The sequence below is a fragment of the Helicoverpa zea genome, chromosome 17, assembly GCF_022581195.2.
Source record: "Helicoverpa zea isolate HzStark_Cry1AcR chromosome 17, ilHelZeax1.1, whole genome shotgun sequence".
Classification (NCBI taxonomy): Eukaryota; Metazoa; Arthropoda; class Insecta; order Lepidoptera; family Noctuidae; genus Helicoverpa; species Helicoverpa zea.
This window is the reverse complement of record NC_061468.1, coordinates 8,685,686-8,705,661: the sequence shown is the minus strand read 5'-3', so window position 1 is coordinate 8,705,661 and position 19,976 is coordinate 8,685,686. Positions and strand designations below refer to the sequence as shown.

At 41.4% G+C, this 19,976-nt stretch overlaps 5 protein-coding genes across 7 annotated transcripts; 2 read left to right on the top strand and 3 right to left on the bottom strand.

The window, feature by feature from the left end:
• Positions 1-74: 74 nt before the first annotated feature.
• On the bottom strand, positions 75-951 carry LOC124638312 (calphotin-like). The gene is made up of 2 exons (XM_047175246.1): positions 819-951; positions 75-740 (listed from the first exon to the last, which is right to left on the bottom strand). The coding sequence occupies exon 2, from the start codon at positions 728-730 to the stop codon at positions 152-154; it is 579 nt and encodes a 192-aa protein (XP_047031202.1). The 5' UTR covers positions 731-740; positions 819-951; the 3' UTR covers positions 75-151.
• An 818-nt stretch (positions 952-1,769) lies between these two features.
• On the top strand, positions 1,770-4,046 carry LOC124638366 (calphotin-like). 2 transcript variants are annotated; one of them, XM_047175314.1, is made up of 3 exons: positions 1,770-1,782; positions 3,239-3,247; positions 3,350-4,046. In XM_047175314.1, the coding sequence occupies exon 3, from the start codon at positions 3,360-3,362 to the stop codon at positions 3,984-3,986; it is 627 nt and encodes a 208-aa protein (XP_047031270.1). In that variant the 5' UTR covers positions 1,770-1,782; positions 3,239-3,247; positions 3,350-3,359; the 3' UTR covers positions 3,987-4,046. The 2 variants fall into 2 exon arrangements, with proteins under 2 accessions (XP_047031270.1, XP_047031269.1); XM_047175313.1 differs by lacking the exon at positions 1,770-1,782 and having other exon boundaries at positions 3,130-3,247.
• Positions 4,047-7,491: 3,445 nt separating this feature from the next.
• Positions 7,492-8,555, bottom strand: LOC124638407 (KH domain-containing protein 3-like). Its single transcript, XM_047175362.1, has 2 exons — positions 8,300-8,555; positions 7,492-8,199 (listed from the first exon to the last, which is right to left on the bottom strand). Exon 2 carries the CDS (start codon positions 8,187-8,189, stop codon positions 7,560-7,562), a length of 630 nt encoding a protein of 209 aa, XP_047031318.1. The 5' UTR covers positions 8,190-8,199; positions 8,300-8,555; the 3' UTR covers positions 7,492-7,559.
• A 4,089-nt stretch (positions 8,556-12,644) lies between these two features.
• Positions 12,645-16,855, bottom strand: LOC124638107 (KH domain-containing protein 3-like). 2 transcript variants are annotated; one of them, XM_047174960.1, is made up of 3 exons: positions 16,712-16,855; positions 16,004-16,553; positions 12,645-12,825 (listed from the first exon to the last, which is right to left on the bottom strand). In XM_047174960.1, exons 1-3 carry the CDS (start codon positions 16,741-16,743, stop codon positions 12,793-12,795), a joined length of 615 nt encoding a protein of 204 aa, XP_047030916.1. In that variant the 5' UTR covers positions 16,744-16,855; the 3' UTR covers positions 12,645-12,792. The 2 variants fall into 2 exon arrangements, with proteins under 2 accessions (XP_047030916.1, XP_047030915.1); XM_047174959.1 differs by lacking the exons at positions 16,004-16,553; positions 16,712-16,855 and adding an exon at positions 13,571-13,715 and having other exon boundaries at positions 12,645-13,429.
• A 2,325-nt stretch (positions 16,856-19,180) lies between these two features.
• On the top strand, positions 19,181-19,747 carry LOC124638348. Its single transcript, XM_047175292.1, has one exon. It carries the CDS (start codon positions 19,306-19,308, stop codon positions 19,678-19,680), a length of 375 nt encoding a protein of 124 aa, XP_047031248.1. The 5' UTR covers positions 19,181-19,305; the 3' UTR covers positions 19,681-19,747.
• The last annotated feature ends 229 nt before the right edge of the window (positions 19,748-19,976 follow it).

The window sequence follows — 19,976 nt, the reverse complement described above, 5'->3', positions numbered from 1 at the left end:
AGATCATATATCATTTCACGCAATATTGCTATCCAAACTCTTATGATGTGAAGTTAGAAAAAATTACAAGACAATTTCGCAAATCACTTTTATTGCATCACATGTAGAAACGAACACTTTATTGATACAATAACCGGTCAGTGCTTTAATTTTAGTTCAGTTCCTCAGGGAGGGTGATGGCGGCCTCGGGAAGCACGGGGGTGCCGATGATGACGGGCTCCACGGGCACTGGGGCAACCTCCACAACCTGCACGGGCTCAGGAGCAGATTCCACAACCTGAATGGGCTCAGGCCTGACGGGTCCGGGCACGACGGCGGGGCCAACGGAGATAGGGTTAGACCCAGCAGCAGCCTGGTTGATGTTCAGGATGATCTGCACCAGGGGAGTGCTGGCGGCGACCTCAGCGGCGGCAGGGCCGGGGATGATGGCCACAGGGGAGGGAGCGATTGGCAGAGGAGAGGGAGCGAGGACGGGCTCAGGGATGATGCCACCATCAGGGAGGGGGAAGTCGACGATTGCGGGTCCGACAGCGATGGGTTCGGGCTTGATGCCGAGGACATCGAGGAGCATAGCCTCGAGTGCGACAGCGGTGGCGGGGTCGGTGCTGGGGCTCTGGATAGCAGCGATGATCTCCTGGATCTCGGCTATTTCAGCGCTTACCGGGGTAGGCTTGACCATAGCGGCCGAAGCCACGGTGACGAGGAGGGCGATAGCCAGGAAGTATTTCATCTTGGTGGATCTGGAAATACGATTAAACTCTTGAAATGCAATCTTCACACACAATTCATTTGCACAATGAAGAGGACCAGACACTTACTATTTGCGACGCGTTTCAGAGACGACTTGTCGTGTGCAGTTTTTGTCATAGTATTTATATTGAATTTTATCTTCAAATGTATATTGCAATTGGAATTACTTTATTGCAATATTGTAGCGGATCTTTTTAAAGTTTACAGCCCTTATAAAATAATGAATTTTGCCATTATTAAAGATCAATCTGATATCATCAATTGCCACTGATATTGCACCGTGCATTGTGAGAACTACTTTACGATTTTCAAAATTTTATTGAGAGAAGAAATACTAAAGCACATGATAATGTCCTCCTAGCCGATTATCGGCTACGGTGGCAGTTCTCATGTAAGGAGATTAGCCAACTGCGCAGAACATATAGTGCACAAGTATTTGCGCAAACACAGGTGAATTCACTATTCCTTCACTCTCATAGCCCGATGGATCGGCAATCGGACCGACATTTATGTCACGCAGAAGTTATGTTGTCGCTGTTTAAAATTCAAACACTTCTAACGATGATAAGCCATTTATCATGTCACTCATAGTTAGGAACATTTACAATCAAAGTGTTTGACCGGGCGGGTAACCTTCATAGCAATTTCTTCCTTGGCTGTTTCAGCAAATGACTTATTTTATTTTAAAAACTTTCGAATGATAAAAGTGTAAGTTTGTTGTGTTGAGCACGTGCCATATCTTTGAGTACTTAGACAGTATCAATAGCTTTAAATGATAAAATAAATCAAAAAGCCTTGTCTTATCATGCGTTTTTACTGAAATTGCCGGCATTTGCTAACGACACAACCAGATCACATAAATAATCTTTAGGTATTCATTAAATCTCATGTTAAGCTACGATTATTAGTATCAGTTATTGTCTGGATATTTTTTATGGATGTCATTAGCCATTGGATTATAGGTCAGTCCCTCGCATTCTCGCAGTCGCCTCTTAATTGTATGCTTGAATTGTACAATTGACTGATCTAAAGGTGATGACTGGGCTTGAATGACAAATAGCATTTATGTGATCAAAGAAAGTCTGGAAAATCAGCATGCATTGGTGCCGTGGAGATATACAAAAAAGCACATAAATAGAGGTAGATGTTTTTTTGTGCAAAAGTCCAAAACCTTTCTTTCCTTTCCCTCATCCTCTGGTGTTTCGTGAAGTAAGTTTTTTCATCGAATGCACTTCAAATGTAGATTAAAAAAAGTAGAAATCTTTTATTGAAAGTAAGCTAATTAGATTGGCACTTTTTCACGTCAATAGTAGTACCACAGCACCCCCAAAAACTGACTGGAAAGAAGTGGTACCTAATGCATAAACGTCCCAGCAACACAGCCGTGTATTACAATACAATATTGGAATTACGTTAACGTTTAAAAACTGATGCAGAAGTTGGAATAAACAACAAAACTGCAGCAAATATAACAAACAAAATCAAAGTTCATTTGGATATAAAAAACCTGCGTAACACAGTTAAAAGATTCACAAATTATCACATAATTAATATATTAATATGAAAATGACGTTAAGGCTTTGTTTTTATATTTTCATGATTGAAAACCTTTCTTTCGATAATTATAATTTATTATTTTCGGTTTAAACTAGAAAAAAAGTCGTGGTAGCCTAGTGGGTAGAGAATCAACCTCTCAAGTATGAGTGTACAGGTTCGATTCCAGGTCAGGCAAATCCAAATGCAGTTTGTCTAAGTTTCGAGGTACATATGTAATCTCTAAGTATATCTTGGTTGAATAAGACTGTGTTTCGGAGGGCATATTAAAATGTAGGTCTCGACTGTCATTAAACATCCTTGGCAGTCGTTGCGAGTAGTCAGAAGCCAGTCAGTCTGACACCAGTCTTACCAAGGAGTATTGGGTTGAGGAGGTCAGATAAGCAGTCGCTACTTGTATAATACTGGTACTCAGCTGCACACAGTTAGAGTGGAAGCCGACCTCAACATATCTAGTTGGGAATAGGCTCGGAAGATGACGAATTTTGGATTTAAGTAAAAGGGTCATCTAGCGACATGGGATGCCACTATAATTCCGTGGTAAGCTACTTTTGAACTTTTCTGTCTTTTGCTTATGAAGCTTTTAATGACGCTACATTGTTGTTCAACAGTTTGTCGACCATGGGTTTTCTACATACTGCGTTTTTACGCATTGTGTTTCCCAGAATTAACATTAAATGTTATAGGAATTATTTAACGCATATCTATCTATTATCTGAATTCAATAAGGAAGAAGCTTCAACAATTTTAGGCATGCTTATTAGTTTCTTAATCCACCCGTTGTAAATAAACTCGCGTGCCTATGTACCTACTAGTACAATCTAGTATTGAATTAGATATAGAACGATAAGTTAAAAAATCCGTTAAAATTATAAGATAAAAATTAATATAAATAATGGGCGAAAATTTTAAGCATCACCAGTCGTGTAAAAAGCAGACAAAAGTAAGTATTTATAATTAGTACTCCTACTTTATAAATTATATTTCTTCGAACAGAAATCGTCACAAAGGAACTTGTAACACAGCTAACATTAACAATTTGCAGATAAATCAAAATGAGATTCCTGATCGCCTTCGCCCTCATCGCCGCCGTGGCTTCGGCCGCCGTCAGGCCCACCCCTGCGGGCGCCGAGCTCGCCGAGCTGCAGGAGATCATCGCCGCCATCCAGAGCCCCAGCACCGACCCCGCCACCGCCGCCGCGCTCGAGGAGATGCTCCTCGATGTGTTGGGCGTCAAGCCTGAGCCCGTCGCCGTCGGCCCCGCTATCGTCGAAGCTGGCTCCGAGCCCATCTCTGTCGGCCCCGCCCTCATCGACTTCCCCATGCCCGACGGTGGCGTCGTTGCTGAAGAGTCCGTCGTCGCCCCCGCCCCCGCTGTGGTCGCTCCCACCCCCGCCGCCGCCAGCACTCCCCTGGTCCAGATCATCCTGAACATCAACCAGGCCGCCGCTGAGGCCAGCCCCATCGCCGTCGGCCCCGCCGTCATCCCCGAGCCCATCCAGCCTACGCCCGTCAACGTGGTGGACTCCGCTGCTGAGCCCGTGCAGGTTGTGGAGGTCGCCCCCGTCCCCGCTGAGCCCATCCAGGTCGTCGAGGCTGCCCCCGTGCCCGTGGAGCCCGTCGTCATCGGCACCCCCGTGCTGCCCGAGGCCGCCGTCGTCCTTCCCGAAGAACTCAACTAAAGAAACAACTCATAATATAGAATTTTAATTTTAATGCAATAAAACGAATATCAACAAAAATTATTACATTTTATTTTTTATTCCTAAAGTATAATTGGACCAACAGGGTACCTCAGGAATCCATATTTGGTCCTGCTCTTTTCGCTGTATACCTACTGTACCGATATTCTGGATTCGCACCAAACATTTAATAAGTGCTATAGGTACCTACACATGCTCATACACTTAGAACATTGGAAGAGCGTAACCTAAATTACTATCAACTGACGATTGAAAAGTCATGAGTACGAGAGTAATACCACAGATTATATAATAGTTACTACGTAACAGATAAATCACTATATACAAAAAAGTCCATACCTACTGTTATAAGCACCTACAAGTTCCCCAACTACCTACAAATTCCTAGGTGCGTTATAAAATGAACCTTAAAAGCTCGAACGCTTGATTGTTATTCCAATGCGATAGCGCACAGTTCAGTGACCGCAACCGTGCCGTGGCCGTGCTTAGGGTTGCATCTTACAATTTAATATTTAAGTAGGAAAGCAAAGATACGCTTATTTTAAGATAGCCTTTTTTAAAACTGAGTTTTTAAATAAAAAGTAATATCAAGAATATTTTTCTTTAGTTAACTATTGTATTGCCTACTAAAATGGAGTATGGGTACATATTACTACATATTACTTAATACGTAAGCATAGGTAAGTACTTAAGTAGTAAAGCTTTCGTCAAAATCAAAGGCGGTTTCCAACTATTTTTCGAGCACAAGTGCCATATGGTACAACTCCGTCGAGTGTTGATACATACCTAAAATTGGTTTCTGCGTAGCGACACGCGTAATGTTTCGAGTCGTCATTAAGTTGGACCAGAACTATACCTACTTACACTCGAGATGTGTTTTGAGCTACAAAACTCACAATACAGTTCATATAACTAAGTAGGTATCTAAAGTAAAATAAGTACCTAATGATCTCTGTTGTTAAAATCATAAAGTAGATAAGTATTAATTTATTAAAAAAAAAATAGAATTACTAGATAAGTTCATAAATATAAAATGTTTCTAAATCTTACAATAGTCGCATATAAACCAACACAACTCAAAATAATCCATCAGTTTTTTAGTAGGTAGCTTAAAAAACCTAATAAAAACCAACAGCATAACATGCCACGAAATAAAAATAATAATATTGGAACGCGCGCGGCGCGCGTGACTGTTGAAAGCCCTGAGCCGCGTGGGGCTACCGGTAACCCAGCGAGCGGTAGGCATTTATCGCGCGCAAGTACGTCGAGTGACAGAGGCCTGATTATATTATTATTTATATTTCAGTTTTAATAAATATGTTTAAAAATGAATTACTTAGCTTCATTACTTCTTTGATACCTTACAGCTTCACTACATAATTTATAGCATACATAACACACAAGATCTGCTACGCTTTTATTCCTTAACCACTTAATTTTTACTAGCTGTTTAACGCGATTTTAGCCGCATTCCCGGGGAACTTCTTCCTGTGCCCGGATAAAATATGGCCTACATTCACTGGGGATAGTGTAAATCTCTAATTGTGAAAGCAAATCAAATCAGTTAAGCAGTTTCAGAGCTTATACAATCCACAGAAACAAACAATCAAATCTTCCCTCTTTATAACATTAGTATAAATTATTTAACACTGGTCAAACGCTTTCATTTGATACCCATATTGAGAGAGCTATAAAAAAACAATGCAATTCAGCATTTTCTGGCGGTGGCTATCTTGGACTTTAAATAATATTATACATGATTCTACATACTAATCAAGCCCTTTCATTTGATATCCATACTGAAGGAATTGTAAAAAAAATATGTTATTCGCCATTTTGTGGCGGCGGCCATCTTGGGCCGATATTCACCAAATAAAGCTAGGAACACTCCCGATTAATTTCATTTCAAACAAAAAAACCTAAATACATATCGATTCATCCGTTCTGGATATACAAACACACATACACGACACACCACACATACATACACACAACCATACGCGTCCAAATTATCATATTACTCTTCATAAAAAGTTTTCATTATAAATAATTTTTGTAAGTACAACAAAAAAAAAATCCGATCAAAAAATAAAAAACTTAGGTAAGTTACGGCTCCCTATCTTCCCTGTTCGGTTCTCCTGACCCCGCGCTGACCTCGGCGTGTGCGATTGGCGCGAAATTCAAATTTGACACATTGAGTGAAGAGTATAGCTTGCGCGACGCGATAGACGCGGAAGTGTAGTGGGCGGAGCTATCTAAAATCAAAAAATCCGCGGTGCGGTCTTAATAAAAAGAACAACCAAAGAAACTGCATTAATTTTCTTATGGTGAATGCACACGAAACAGAATTTAAGTTTGAACAAATATCTGTACGAACTTGCAAGTCTGAGTAAAATCTGAAGTACCTAATTGTGTGTAAAAATCTGAGTTAAAATATAAAGACAAGATATTGGTGCAGACAGGCATATTATAATGGCTCACACTGTTGTATGCACCGATTTGTTGCGCAGACAAAATTCTAATATTAATAATATTAAGAAAGTCTGTGTGAAGTTGGTATCGGATGGACCCACTATTACAGTTTGTATATACGGTGAAGAAAATCATGGTGCCAGGATATAATAATGACGGTATATAATAATGTCAAGTCTATAAAAATCTTGTACCTACTACAGAAATATGCCTAGGAGTGGCACACAGCAAACTTTTGGTCGGCCGATAGTCTGTTTAAGTTGAGCTTATAAATAAGTAGGAAGACGAATGGTTGTACTCACATTTTCAAAGATTAGATATTTAGCCGGTATCAGAACCACTGAAAACAAGATTTGCTAATAGATTTTCTTGGATTCTATACTATCTGGTCTCATGTCATCGTCGCGTTCCAAGCCACTGGCTTCTACGGCTGGTACACCGTTGCTGTCGGGGCAACAAAAGTGGGACGGACGTACAACTTTGCAACCTATGACCACAGATTAAGGAACTTTGACTTTTATGATGTCATTTATATTTGCTTACCGTGCAAAGCTGCCCGCCCTGCGGCTGAAGACCCAAAGAAAGTAAACAGCTAGACGGCACCTAAAGCGATGTCGTCAAACAAGGTGCCGATGTTTGACAACGGACGGGACAAGAAGTCATAGAGCCAACATCCCCTCCCCCACAGCCAAAAGGCACGTTCCTGCTTTAGAAGAAATTGACGTGATATCCAAACTTTTCTGCAATGTGGCTCATTCCTCTATCTCTGGGACTTTGATAACATTACCATCTCACCAGGCTTTGTAATATTCAATACCGGTCAAAATTAGGATAATCGAAAAAAACATTGGCCACGGAAGGGTACCGTAAATTACCATTTGTAATTGTGTATTTATCTACATTTTTGACGGATTTACAAATATCAGATAAGTATAAGTATGAAATGAACACCACTCTGCTAACTGAGGGTTGGATGTGAGGTCCGATTGTATTTTAAGAATAAAAAATAAAGTTTTGTTGTTATTCGTTTTTATTGCATTAAGATATTATAGTTAGAGGTCTAAATCATGAGTTCTTTCTTTAGTTGAGTTCCTCGGGGAGGACGACGGCGGCCTCGGGCAGCACGGGGGTGCCGATGACGACGGGTTCAACGGGCACGGGGGCAGCCTCGACGACCTGGACGGGCTCAGCGGGGACGGGAGCGACCTCCACAACCTGCACGGGCTCAGCAGCGGAGTCCACCACATTGACGGGCGTAGGCTGGATGGGCTCGGGGATGACGGCGGGGCCGACGGCGATGGGGCTGGCCTCAGCGGCGGCCTGGTTGATGTTCAGGATGATCTGGACCAGGGGAGTGCTGGAGGCGGCGGGGGCGGGAGCGACCACAGCGGGAGCGGGGATGAGGACGACGGACTCTTCGGTAACAACGCCACCTTCAGGCACGGGGAAGTCGACGAGAGCGGGACCGACAGAGATGGGCTCGGAGCCAGCTTCGACGATAGCGGGGCCGACGGCGACGGGCTCAGGCTTGACGCCCAACACATCGAGGAGCATCTCCTCGAGCGCGGCGGCGGTGGCGGGGTCGGTGCTGGGGCTCTGGATGGCGGCGATGATCTCCTGCAGCTCGGCGAGCTCGGCGCCCGCAGGGGTGGGCCTGACGGCGGCCGAAGCCACGGCGGCGATGAGAGCGAAGGCGATCAGGAATCTCATTTTGATTTATCTGCAAATTGTTATTATTTTTTAAGTATATAACAAGTTCCTTTGACGCGAATTTTTGTATGAAGAACTTTTCTTAGCAGCCTGGTTGGAGGTGTACTTACTTTTGTCAGCTTTTAACACGACTATGATGCTTAAAATTTTCGCACATTATTTATATGAAAGTTTATCGAATATTTTTACCTCTATAATTAACTAATCTTTCTATATCTATTTATTGATTGTACTAGTAAATAGCCACGCGTGCGTAGGTATAAAATTTACACCTGATGGTTAAGGAAAATACAATAGATTTTATTTCGATGCTTAAACCGTGTGGAAGCTTCTTCCTTATTGAATATTGATAAGGAGATAGTAAAATAAGCAAGTTTGCAACCTACTTTTCAAAGGTGGCTGTGGCATTGTTTCAATACTTATTAAGTACTTAACATCAGGAGCAATTCCAGCCAAGGTTGTGGCCACATGGGTTGAAAATCTTATATTCATTCGTTAGGTAAATTCAGGTAAGAGTAAGTATACATATAGAAAGAGTACATAGGGACAGTAGGTACTTAAGGGAGTTAATAAGGAAGTACAAAAGCGATTACGTTAGGAAGTGATTCTGAGGGATTTTTCGAAAGAGTTATCGCCCTGGTAAAAGGCTACAGTCGGAACATGACTGGTTTTAGTCAGTAAAGGACGAGGAGGTCAGTAACGAGAGGGGATATTTGATGATTATAAGAAGAAAATAGATAAGGGAATGAATAGAGGTTTACCCCTATTATGTACATGGTTACTTACTAATATAAGAGAGTAAATAAACAAGTAAGCAAGATAATAATAATAATAATAAGCCCCGCAGGGCATCTGAGGCGGATGACGGGGAGTAGCGACCCCGCGGGGCTATATATCCGAGTGCTCCAGGGAGAGTATACTGTCCCCCACCTCCGGCTTGCCGGAGTGAAGCATGACGGGGGATAGGTCTCCCGCCTCTTGGCTTGCCTTCATCGGCCGGTCAGAGTGGAGTCGCTAGAGCAAGGTTAGTCCTGCTCGGAGGGTAGGTGCCTCGTGGTAAGTGGCGAGTGGGCCGGTGATGCTGGACCCACAGGGAGCGCGTGATCTGCGTTTAAAGTCCGCCGAGGTATCCTCACCCTTCTCAGCCGCTCATGTCCCTGTTGCCCTCTTGTTGCTTTTCAGTGACTGATTCCCGGGGGCCCAGTAAGTGAGTTGGCGAGTCTCCACCTGCCATTTTTACGTGTGCAAACATTGTTATCGGCAGGTGCCATAGTTCCCGTAGTTTCCCCATCCCTAGTCCATTAGCATCCCATCACAATAGCCCAAGTAGTTTTCATCCATAGTTAGCAATAGTTTAGCTCAGAACCGGGGATTGTCCTTGGGTACATTTCTATAGTGTATACAGGGATAATCGTCGGTTTTGTGTCACCATTTCATTAAAGTTGTCTCAAAAGGGCTTCAGCGTGTTGGCTTCGGCCCCACGTTCGCCTCCCAAAAATCCGGGACTCTGTAGTCCCGAGGTCAAAAAGAGACATACATTTATAATAATAATAATAAATCTTTATTAGGCATTCCAGAGTATACAGTAATAATTTACAATGACAACCGCACTAGGCAAAGCCTGTATCGCGGCTATCAACAATACGGTTTCCTTAAGGACTAGTGAGATCAAAATACAAGTACAAGACTAAAAGTAATTATAACAAACAGACAATGTGTGTGTTTGTGTGCGAGGTGTGTGAGTTTGAGGGTGTGTGTGTGTGTGTGTGTGTGTGTGTATAATGTGCAAAAAATTTACATCCTCTTACCGTGTGGGTTTTAGTAGCTGTTCTACTTCGTTATATGTTAAATCATTTAAATATTTTGTAACCTTTGATTGAATTACGCGCGCCGTGTCGTCTTTAAATTTACAGATTTTACAGATTTTGTTGTATAAATAAGGAAATAAATAATTTGAGAATCTTTGTGCAAAGGAAGTATTAACTGTGGGTACCGGGATTCTAAATATTCTATTTGTCAGCAGTTGGTTGTAAGATAAGAGATAGTGTACATGTAGGATATCTTGGACACTAATGACTGTGTTTTGGATGACCACGTTAAACTGTAGGTAACTCTCTGAACATCTTTAGCAGTCGTTACGGGTAGTCAGAAGCCAGTAAGTCTGACACCAGTCTTACTAAGGGGTATTGGGTTGCTCGGGTAACTAGGTTGAGGAGGCTGGTCAGACAGGCAGTCACAGTACTCAGTTGCATCCGGTTAGACAGGAAGCCGACCCCAACATAGTTGGAAAAAGACTCTGGAGATGATGATACTCGAATAAGGAGGTATATAGAGTAGTACCTACATGTAAAAAGCAGAAATAAGTATGGCAAATCAGGGCTGTGGGTATGCTCACAGTACCCTCTCCTATTGGATAAATTATAGATTTAGGATCCCACTGCCGTTTTATAGATCAGCAATGCCTGCCAGATAACTACATGTGGTAGGTATGAATTAAAAAAAACGGACACTCAAGAAGTTTGTAGCGGGCCCGTATTAAGGTAAACAACAAAACCCGCGATATTTTGAATTATGTCTGAATGTCCTAATAATAATCAATACAACATAAATAAAAACACGATACTGATTTTGTAGTTATAAAAAGGAGAACATATTTACTAACGCGTGATTTTGGGTTTACTAAAAATCATTGGATTACCGATTTATCTAATATTCTATTTCTATGGGATAAATTGTAGATATGCAAAAAATTAAGGAACATTTCCTGCCTACGGGGTTAACCTTGGTTGCATATAACTATAATTAGGTTTTGTTTCAAAAGATCTACCCAGGTCTATAATCGTCTGAAACCAATTAGCCTGTAATCACTATTTAGTAATAGTGCTATAGACGCTATAGTGCTTATTTAGTATCTAAGTGAACAAATGATTTTGTTTGATAGTGTAATTTTGTTTGATAGTGTAATTTTGAAACTATCGAATGGTTTGGCTGCAGTGGCGGATTTACAAACTTGCCGCTAGTAGGCCATTCAATTCTTGCCGCCTCTAATGATTGTGAACTTAATGATATTTCTGTCAGTTACTAGATTATTTTTGCAAGCCTCTATGTACCGAGGAGTTTAATATTAACAAGTTTATATGACAACGACTTTGAAGCGTAAAACCTCTGTAACTATTAAACGGCTCAATCGATTTTCATCAAACATGTCTAAGAACACTCGCTCGTAAAACATCTGTAGTACAAAAAAAACTAAATTGAAATCGGTTCATTAGTTCGGGTGCTATGATTCAGTGGGGCGTAGCATCGGGTGGCACCCGGGGCGGACTACCTATTGAGTACCCCCCCAAAAAAAACGACAAATGTAAAAACTTTTCTGTTCCAAAACTCAATAATTTTGTACCAAAACGAGTAAAAAAAACCGCCGTAAAGTGAAAAAGTTTTTAGTTTTGGGACACAAAAATACCTACCCAAACAAGAGTGGAAAAAAAGCACTGTAAAGAGAAGAAACCGCGAGCGTAGCGAGCGCGAAATTTTTGATGTTTGGGACGCAATAACACCTAAAGAAATCAGAAAATAGTCATTGTCAAGTGAGAGGCGCGAGCGCAGCGAGCGCGAAATTTTTTGAGTCTTGGAACACAAAAATACTCAAACAAGTTTGAAAAAAAAACCAGTATAAAATGAAAAAGCTGAGAGCGCAGCGAGCGCGAAATTTTCCCAGTTTTGGGACACAAAAGTCCTCCACCTCATAAACAGCTTAGAAATCGTCAGTTGTTTTTGCTACTTCGGTGCTTTAACTTTTTGTTAGATTGAGGACTCAAAGAGCGCAGAACAAACCAGGAATGATGAAAAAGCCGCGAGCGAAGCGAGCGGATTTTTTATTGAAACGCTATTAGAATATTTTAAAATTTATGATCACGTAAGTACCTAAGTATATATTACAGTTTATTAATTTTGCGTTTATTAATCGTTTATTTATGGATTGTGTACTCATATACTCAATTATAAAAAAAACCTGTAAAAAAAATTGCTAAATTTGCCGCCCCTCTAAATCTGCCGCCCTAGGCACTGGCCTACTTGGCCTATTGGTAAATCCGCCACTGTTTGGCTGAAAAGGATTAACATTACCTACGGTACTCCAGTTATTTCATGTTTTGTGGCTCTTCGAATTTGCTTTAAACCCTACATACATTTCACTTTCTGATTGTACATAATGTCTAAATGAAAATGTGGTTAGCATAATCGGTAGGTCTTTTTAACTAATTAATTATGTAATGATAAGATAAGTCCTCGGTTTTTCAAATGTATGTTTCTTTATGGTGGGCCCAATCTGATTTTTTATGTGATATGATATATTATATGTTATAAGTAAGTATTTATTGAGCAATGACATAGACACCATAGCAATTGTGCTAGGTACTAATGGTAAATAGGGGTTAAGTACAGAAAAACATAAAATAGAATAGAAACTATTGTTTATTGCATGATCCGAGATTTTGGTTTCAGCTCCCTATAACAGGAGCAGGTATTGCGGTTTAGGTATGGAAGACAGATTGTGTTTGGAGATTTTATATCACGACGACTGGTGTACTTAATAGTATAAAGTTTAGTTGAGTTCCTCGGGGAGGACGACGGCGGCCTCGGGCAGCACGGGGGTGCCGATGACGACGGGCTCCACGGGCACGGGGGCAGCCTCGACGACCTGGACGGGCTCAGCGGGGACGGGGGCGACCTCCACAACCTGCACGGGCTCAGCAGCGGAGTCCACCACATTGACGGGCGTAGGCTGGATGGGCTCGGGGATTACGGCAGGGCCGACGGCGATGGGGCTGGCCTCAGCGGCGGCCTGGTTGATGTTCAGGATGATCTGGACCAGGGGAGTGCTGGCAGCGGCGGGGGCGGGAGCGACTACAGCGGGGGCGGGGGCAACGATGGACTCTTCAGCAATGACGCCACCGTCGGGCATAGGGAAGTCGATGAGGGCGGGGCCGACAGAGATGGGCTCAGAGCCAGCTTCGACGATAGCGGGGCCGACGGCGACGGGCTCAGGCTTGACGCCCAACACATCGAGGAGCATCTCCTCGAGCGCGGCGGCGGTGGCGGGGTCGGTGCTGGGGCTCTGGATGGCGGCGATGATCTCCTGCAGCTCGGCGAGCTCGGCGCCCGCAGGGGTGGGCCTGACGGCGGCCGAAGCCACGGCGGCGATGAGGGCGAAGGCGATCAGGAATCTCATTTTGATTTATCTGCAAATTGTTATTATTAGTTACGTACCCAGTATATAGTATAACCAGTTAATTTGACGCGATTATCTGTATGAAGAATAATAATTAATAAAGAACCCTTGGTTCTTAGCACTTGGGTAATTGAGGAGTAGGTATACTTACTTTTGTCTGCTTTTTACACGACTGTGATGTTTCTAATGTCCACGAACTATTTATATTAGTGTTTTATCTAAAAATTTACTGGACAATTTAATATAATCTACATATTTTTACTACCTATTAGGATTAGGCTGTAAGCTTGCTTCTCTAATATATTACCCCAATCAGATAAGAATCTATGTCTAGGTTTTATTTCAATTCATTGGACTTCCGTATTGACTGTTAAAATCCTAACGGTAATGTTTACTGTTCTACAGTACAGCAGCTAGTTAAAACTAGGTGATCTATGAGATATTAAAATACAAAGTTAAATTTTGAAAAAGTCATGATTTAGCTGCCTATCAACCACAGCACTTCTGGTATTGAATAAGGATACTCTTAACATAATTTGTTAAAATCCTTGCTCCCTCGCAACGTATTCTGCCTATAGTTCTAGTTCTGCGTAGTAGAGTAGCCTAACTAAGGAATAATCAATTTTGCAATTCTTCAATTCTGAAAATCACGCCCGATTGCAGAATTAAAAGTTTTAGAAATGTAATACATAGGTATAGTGGTTAATACAATATTTATGTTTTGTGCGTTTTTTGTATCAATTTTGAAGTTTTTTTTCCTTTGCTTCTGTTACTTAGATGCAATTACATTAAACGTATATTCTTTATCTAATCTCTTTGGTTCACTGCAACGGTTTGGAAGTTATTATTTTGCAGTTTACGTCGAAAATTTTCAGGCGAGGATAGTATTTTTGTAGCTACTGACTGACCATCCTTAATAGTGACACTACCCTCTAGTTCTCAAACAAAATATATACCTAGGTACCTACTTACCTATTTTTCATCTTTTTTTTGCTAGTTAAAAAAAGTATGTCCCTTCTGTGTGTCGCAGGATTTCGTTTCTTTCTGCTTTCTTCTACTTTTATAAGTAGACAAGACATTCTATATACCTACACCTACCTGGATGAAAATTCCGAATCTGTTTGCCAGACCAACTATCTTTTTTGTTCTGACATCTCTCAATTTGACAATACCGCAAAAGTATGAACTGAACAGATTTTGAGACGCCCAGTGGCAGGTTTGCTACTTTGGCAGCACCCCGATGTAAATAGCCGCCTGTTTCAGATAACCCAATACAGGGGGAGTACATAAGGAGGGCGAGCTTATAGGGGAGTACATCATAAGATAGTTATATGAATGAGTACACAAGAGAGTATTTAGGTACTTAAGCTAATATGTAGGAGAATACATAGGGATAACTGATTTGTTTTTGATTCCGCTTTCCAGTCGTATAGGTAGGTGGATCATGTCGATCTCAAATTCTCAATTGACTGTAAAAGAAGTGTGATGTTATAGAGTAAATAAGTGTTGGACGTTGTGGGCATGAACACAATCCTACTACCTACGGTAAACTCGCCATTTAGGCTGGATGGAAACTGCTCGACCGACGGTCAGCGCTGACCGTCGGTCGAGCACTGTTTCCAGCCTTAGACGTCTTGTCGGTATTCGGGTCACGTCTGGTGCAGATGCCTTAATTATGGAATAACGATCATCCGCAGTCAGTTAGACAAAAATACCAGAATTTTTTGGCAAGAGAGTTCAATAAAATTGGTTTTCTTCACACGATATTCCTGACATGATGACTGATGATGATGTCCTCCTAGCCGATTATCGGCTACGGCGGCTGTTCTCATGTAAGGAGATTAGCCAACTGCGCAGGACATATTATAGTGCACAAGCATTTGCGCCGACACAAGTGCACTCCCTATTCCTTCACTCTCATAGCCCGATGGGACGGCAATCCGACACGACCGGAAAGAGATCAGGCGCAGGACCGACATTTACGTGCTCTCCGATGCACGGGTGAATCAATCACCAACTTCCAGGCTTCGGGCTGCTTTGTGAAAGTCTTCTAAAACCCACAAAGCGATTTCGGCCCGACTCCGGAATCGAACCCGAGACCTCGTGCTCAGCAGCCTCACTTGCGACAACTAGACCAACGAGGACATAACAATCTGTTGATACATATTTGAATTCAAACAGTCTCTTCTATCAGTGTTATTCTGTTTTTTTGTAGGAATTTATCTAAAGAGTTTGTACAAAAATTATAACGTCTGTACTGGCGATACTGGCATCACATAGTGAATGTTACCGCCACTGTAATCGCGTTCATCCACCGATGCCAAAATCAGTGGTAGCGGCGAAGGCGACATCAGCTAATATGACGTCTTGAGTTTATCCTACCTACAATCCTACATACTTCAAATGCAGCCAGCTTAATGGATGTGTAAGGTTATAAAAATCAAAGCTTTGTCTCTTAAATAACAATTGTATTTTATTTATATATTTATAGTAATCATGAGTAGTGCATTATTTATAAGAGTTTGTTAATTAAAGGTGAGTCTTTGTTTTTTTAGTTGAGTTCTTCGGGGAGGACGACGGCGGCCTCGGGCAGCACGGGGGTGCCGATGACGACGGGCTCCACGGGCACGGGGGCAGCCTCGACGACCTGGACGGGCTCAGCGGGGACGGGGGCGACCTCCACAACCTGCACGGGTTCAGGAGCGGAATCCACAACCTGGACTGGCGTAGGAATGATGGGCTCGGGGATGACGGCGGGGCCGACAGCGATGGGGCTGAGGTCAGAGGCCTGGTTGATGTTCAGGATGATCTGGACGAGGGGAGCGGCAGCAGACACATCGGCGACAGCGGATCCATCAACGATGGCCACGGGAGAAGGAGCGATGGGAGCGTCAATCCATGCGGGTCCGACGGACACGGGCTCGTACTGAGGCTGGTCAACAATAGCGGGGCCGACGGCGATGGGCTCGGGGCTGGCTTCAACGACGGCGGGTCCGACGGCAATGGGTTCAGGTTTCAGGGCCGAGATAGCCTCGTGGAGCTGTCCGAGGATAGCGGAGATGCTAGGCCTGGTGGGCTGGGCCGAGGCCACGGCGACGATCAGGAGGATGGCTGAGAAGTATTTCATTTTAGATCTGAAAGGACAGAGAAATGCTTAATAAGGATATTCAAAAAAGGTGAGTGTTATCTGAGAATTATGAGAATTATTATGATGATATAATGAGAAAAAAAAACACTTGATTTAAATGCGGATTTTTTATCCCAAAGACAAACATCTTAGAAGGCTACTTACATTTTTGTCGGTTTGAAAGACAATAATGTCATTTCTCAGTTGCGTTGCCTTTTTATATGATTTATTATCTTTCAGCGCATTTTCAATTGTAACCTTAATTCGTTTATTGTAGTGTAGTGTAGTGTGAAATAAGCGCAGTAAATCTTAAGGCCCTAAATCATAATGATAATGATTTAATTACACAGACTCAAAACATTAGACATAACAAGCGAGGGTCAGTTTAGTCGGTTTATGTTAGTGTTAGTTAGCTTTCATGTATGGGGGTATGCATTTGTGAATGTTCATGGAAGAGTTTTCTTTAGTGTTTTTGTTTGGTTTTCTTTAGTGATAGTAATTCCATCAATGTTCAATCAGTCATCAATTTCATGTCAGAGGGAAGACGTCAGACGAATTTGACTGATTTGCACTGCAATTTGCCTTCTCTAGTACCTAATTTATATTTTTAAACAAGATTACCTACTTTAAAAAAAAAACAGGTATTGTATTGTATTATCCTGAGGCAGACTTTTCATCAATCTGCTAAATTTCTGTTCGAGGAAATTGCAATTCAAGTAAATATATCAAATGATGGGTACCTACTATTCCGACTCTATTTTTGTATACTAAGTATCAATAAGTCGGTACTTTTCCTCTGTAAACTTTACAAGGACATTGAAGTTTAGGTACCTACATTAACGAGTGCAAAAACTAAAGTTTCCTACCTGGCTAATCAGCTCGTTACACGTTTTATTGCCAGATCAGATATATTTTATAACAGTTATAAAGTTACAATACTTACTATCCAGTTATCAATTCAGGTGTAATTTTTATTTGTTTTATTTATGATTGGCTTACTGGTGTAGTAAAATTCTAGTACTGCGATTTAGATATTAGTGGAGTTTTGCGCACCCAAAAGGCATCACGTTGTTATGTCGCATTGGGTACTTACCTACACCTGCATTACTGACTACAAAAGGATTTTTTGGATCTACAGATTCCTTCAACGACTAGATACTACATAACTATTATAGGTAGCTAGACTTCGTCTAATTGTTTATATTTTTTTCAGTATCGTGGTTGACCTGAAGGTGATGGATTTTCTTGAAGCGTACAACCCTCATTGTGGTGACGAACCATAGTTGTCTGAGTAGTTAAGTAGGTAATAGGTATTATAGTTCCTAAACAGTCAGAGGTGTGTATCGTCTTCAGTTAAAGATTTACCGTTTATTGTCTGTCTATAAGGAAAAGATAATACCTTAGGTACTCGCCGATAATCCAACGTGCAATAAATGCATGATTTAAAATCGCAAATAGAAGACAGTAAGTACGTGAACCCGGAAAAAAATATTTGTTAGCAGTCCAAAGTTCTATATAGGAATATTTTTTTGACTTAACGGATTAAACCACTATCTCTACGAGTTTGCAACAAGCAAATGTTGCGGGTTTGATTGATTCACTGGTATCGGAACCGTTTTTGTGTGCGTGTATTTAGATCAGTGGTTCTTAACCTTTTTGTCATGAGGGACCACTTTACCAAAAGTTTGGCTTGCCGGGGACCACCCCATTGATTTGTCTAAATTGAGGGTTCTTTGATAAAGAATACAAGCACACTTTAAAATTAGCACTAATTTCTTTATTATTTAGCAAAAAACTAAAAGCTAAAGATTTTATTTTAATGACATTTTTGTGACTGCATTTTCTTTACTAACTTCCGAATTCTAGGCCCGGCACTAGTTACAAATGCGCAAGCAAAGCGAGCGCGAAATTTTAATTATTTTTTAAGACTCAGAACCAAAATTACGTACAATGTAGCCCAAACGTACTTTAACTTTTTGTTTGTTGACAAATGAAAAAACGAGGGCATGTTGTTTCTGAATACTTGAGCGAAGCGAGCGGGAAATTTTAATTATTTTTTAAGACTCAGAACCAAAATTACGTACAATGTAGCCCAAACGTACTTTAACTTTTTGTTTGTTGACAAATGTAAAAACGAGGGCATAACGTTTCTGAATACGCGTGCGAAGCGAGCGGGAAATTTTAATTTTTTTTTCTGTTTGTCAAGTAAGATGGATAAACAACGTCACGAAGCAAAGCTTCGCGGACCACTTGGAATGCCTCCAGGGACCACCAGTCCCAGTGGTCCTCGGACCACCGTTTAAGAACCACGGATTTAGATGATTCATTGGGGAGGTAGCTTCTCTTGCATCAACTACTTCACATAGCAGTCTTCTTGGTCTTTCCAATGACTCCAGCTTGTGTTGATTAGCGTTGGTATTAAAGGTTTATTTTTCATTTTTTTTCCTGAGTACTTAGTTAAAACCTTGGGTATTTTTATTTTTACTTCGATTTCAAGAATGTCAATGTCAAATTGCTGGTCCAATAGGAATATCGCTAGGTTTAAGCATAGCTTACTTGCCCTATCTCTGTCAACAAATAAAGAAAATGCTATATCTGTCTCTTTCTTTATGTCAATTTGATGCGTGATAATATCGAGCGGTTCAATATGAGCTACGGAACGCGAATTTTATAACCTCTTTGCGTTGCCTAACTTTATTTTTGGGGAATTGCAATAGTTATTTAATTTACATATAAATAGCCGCTTTTACCAAAGCAAAATGAGGCTTAACTATGTATTATTTGCGGGCCCCACGCAGAAGTGTGCCAGAAGGCCGCAGAGAGAGCCAGTGCCGTTTCAAATGTTATTACCACTACAGTTGAAGAAAACAGTTTCAGGAAAAGGAGACCAGCTCAAAGAAGCAGCTTGTATGCAAGAAATGGCTGTTATGTTCGCTTGTTTCAAGAAGTCAGAGTTCGACCAGGTACAGTGCTTGAAGGAAGTGGCAGCATTCCAAGGATGTTACAAGGAGTACAGTGAAAGAATGAAAACTCAGCGAGAGCAGGGAAAGAAAGGTATCCTCGTACCAGGAGAGAAGAAACTAACCCACAGACAACTGAATCAGCTATTAAAGGCTTTCCCGCCGAAAAAATAATACTTTAATTCATGAATAGGTAGTGTTTGTATTTATAAATTTAATTATAGAAATAGTTTATGTTAAACGCTGTTTGTCTTTTCAGTACCTTTCTTCATATAGTATGTATGAACAGCCATGACCAGGAACTGAACCCGATGAGTGCTTTTACACTAGCAAATTTTGCATGATCACACTTGCTTTGTTATGTGCAATACATTCCGAGCAAAAAATGCTAGTCCAGGCCACATCTTTCAAACTTGTAGTTGTCAATTTGTTTGCCATCGCGCATATACATGCTAGTGTCAATGCTAGTG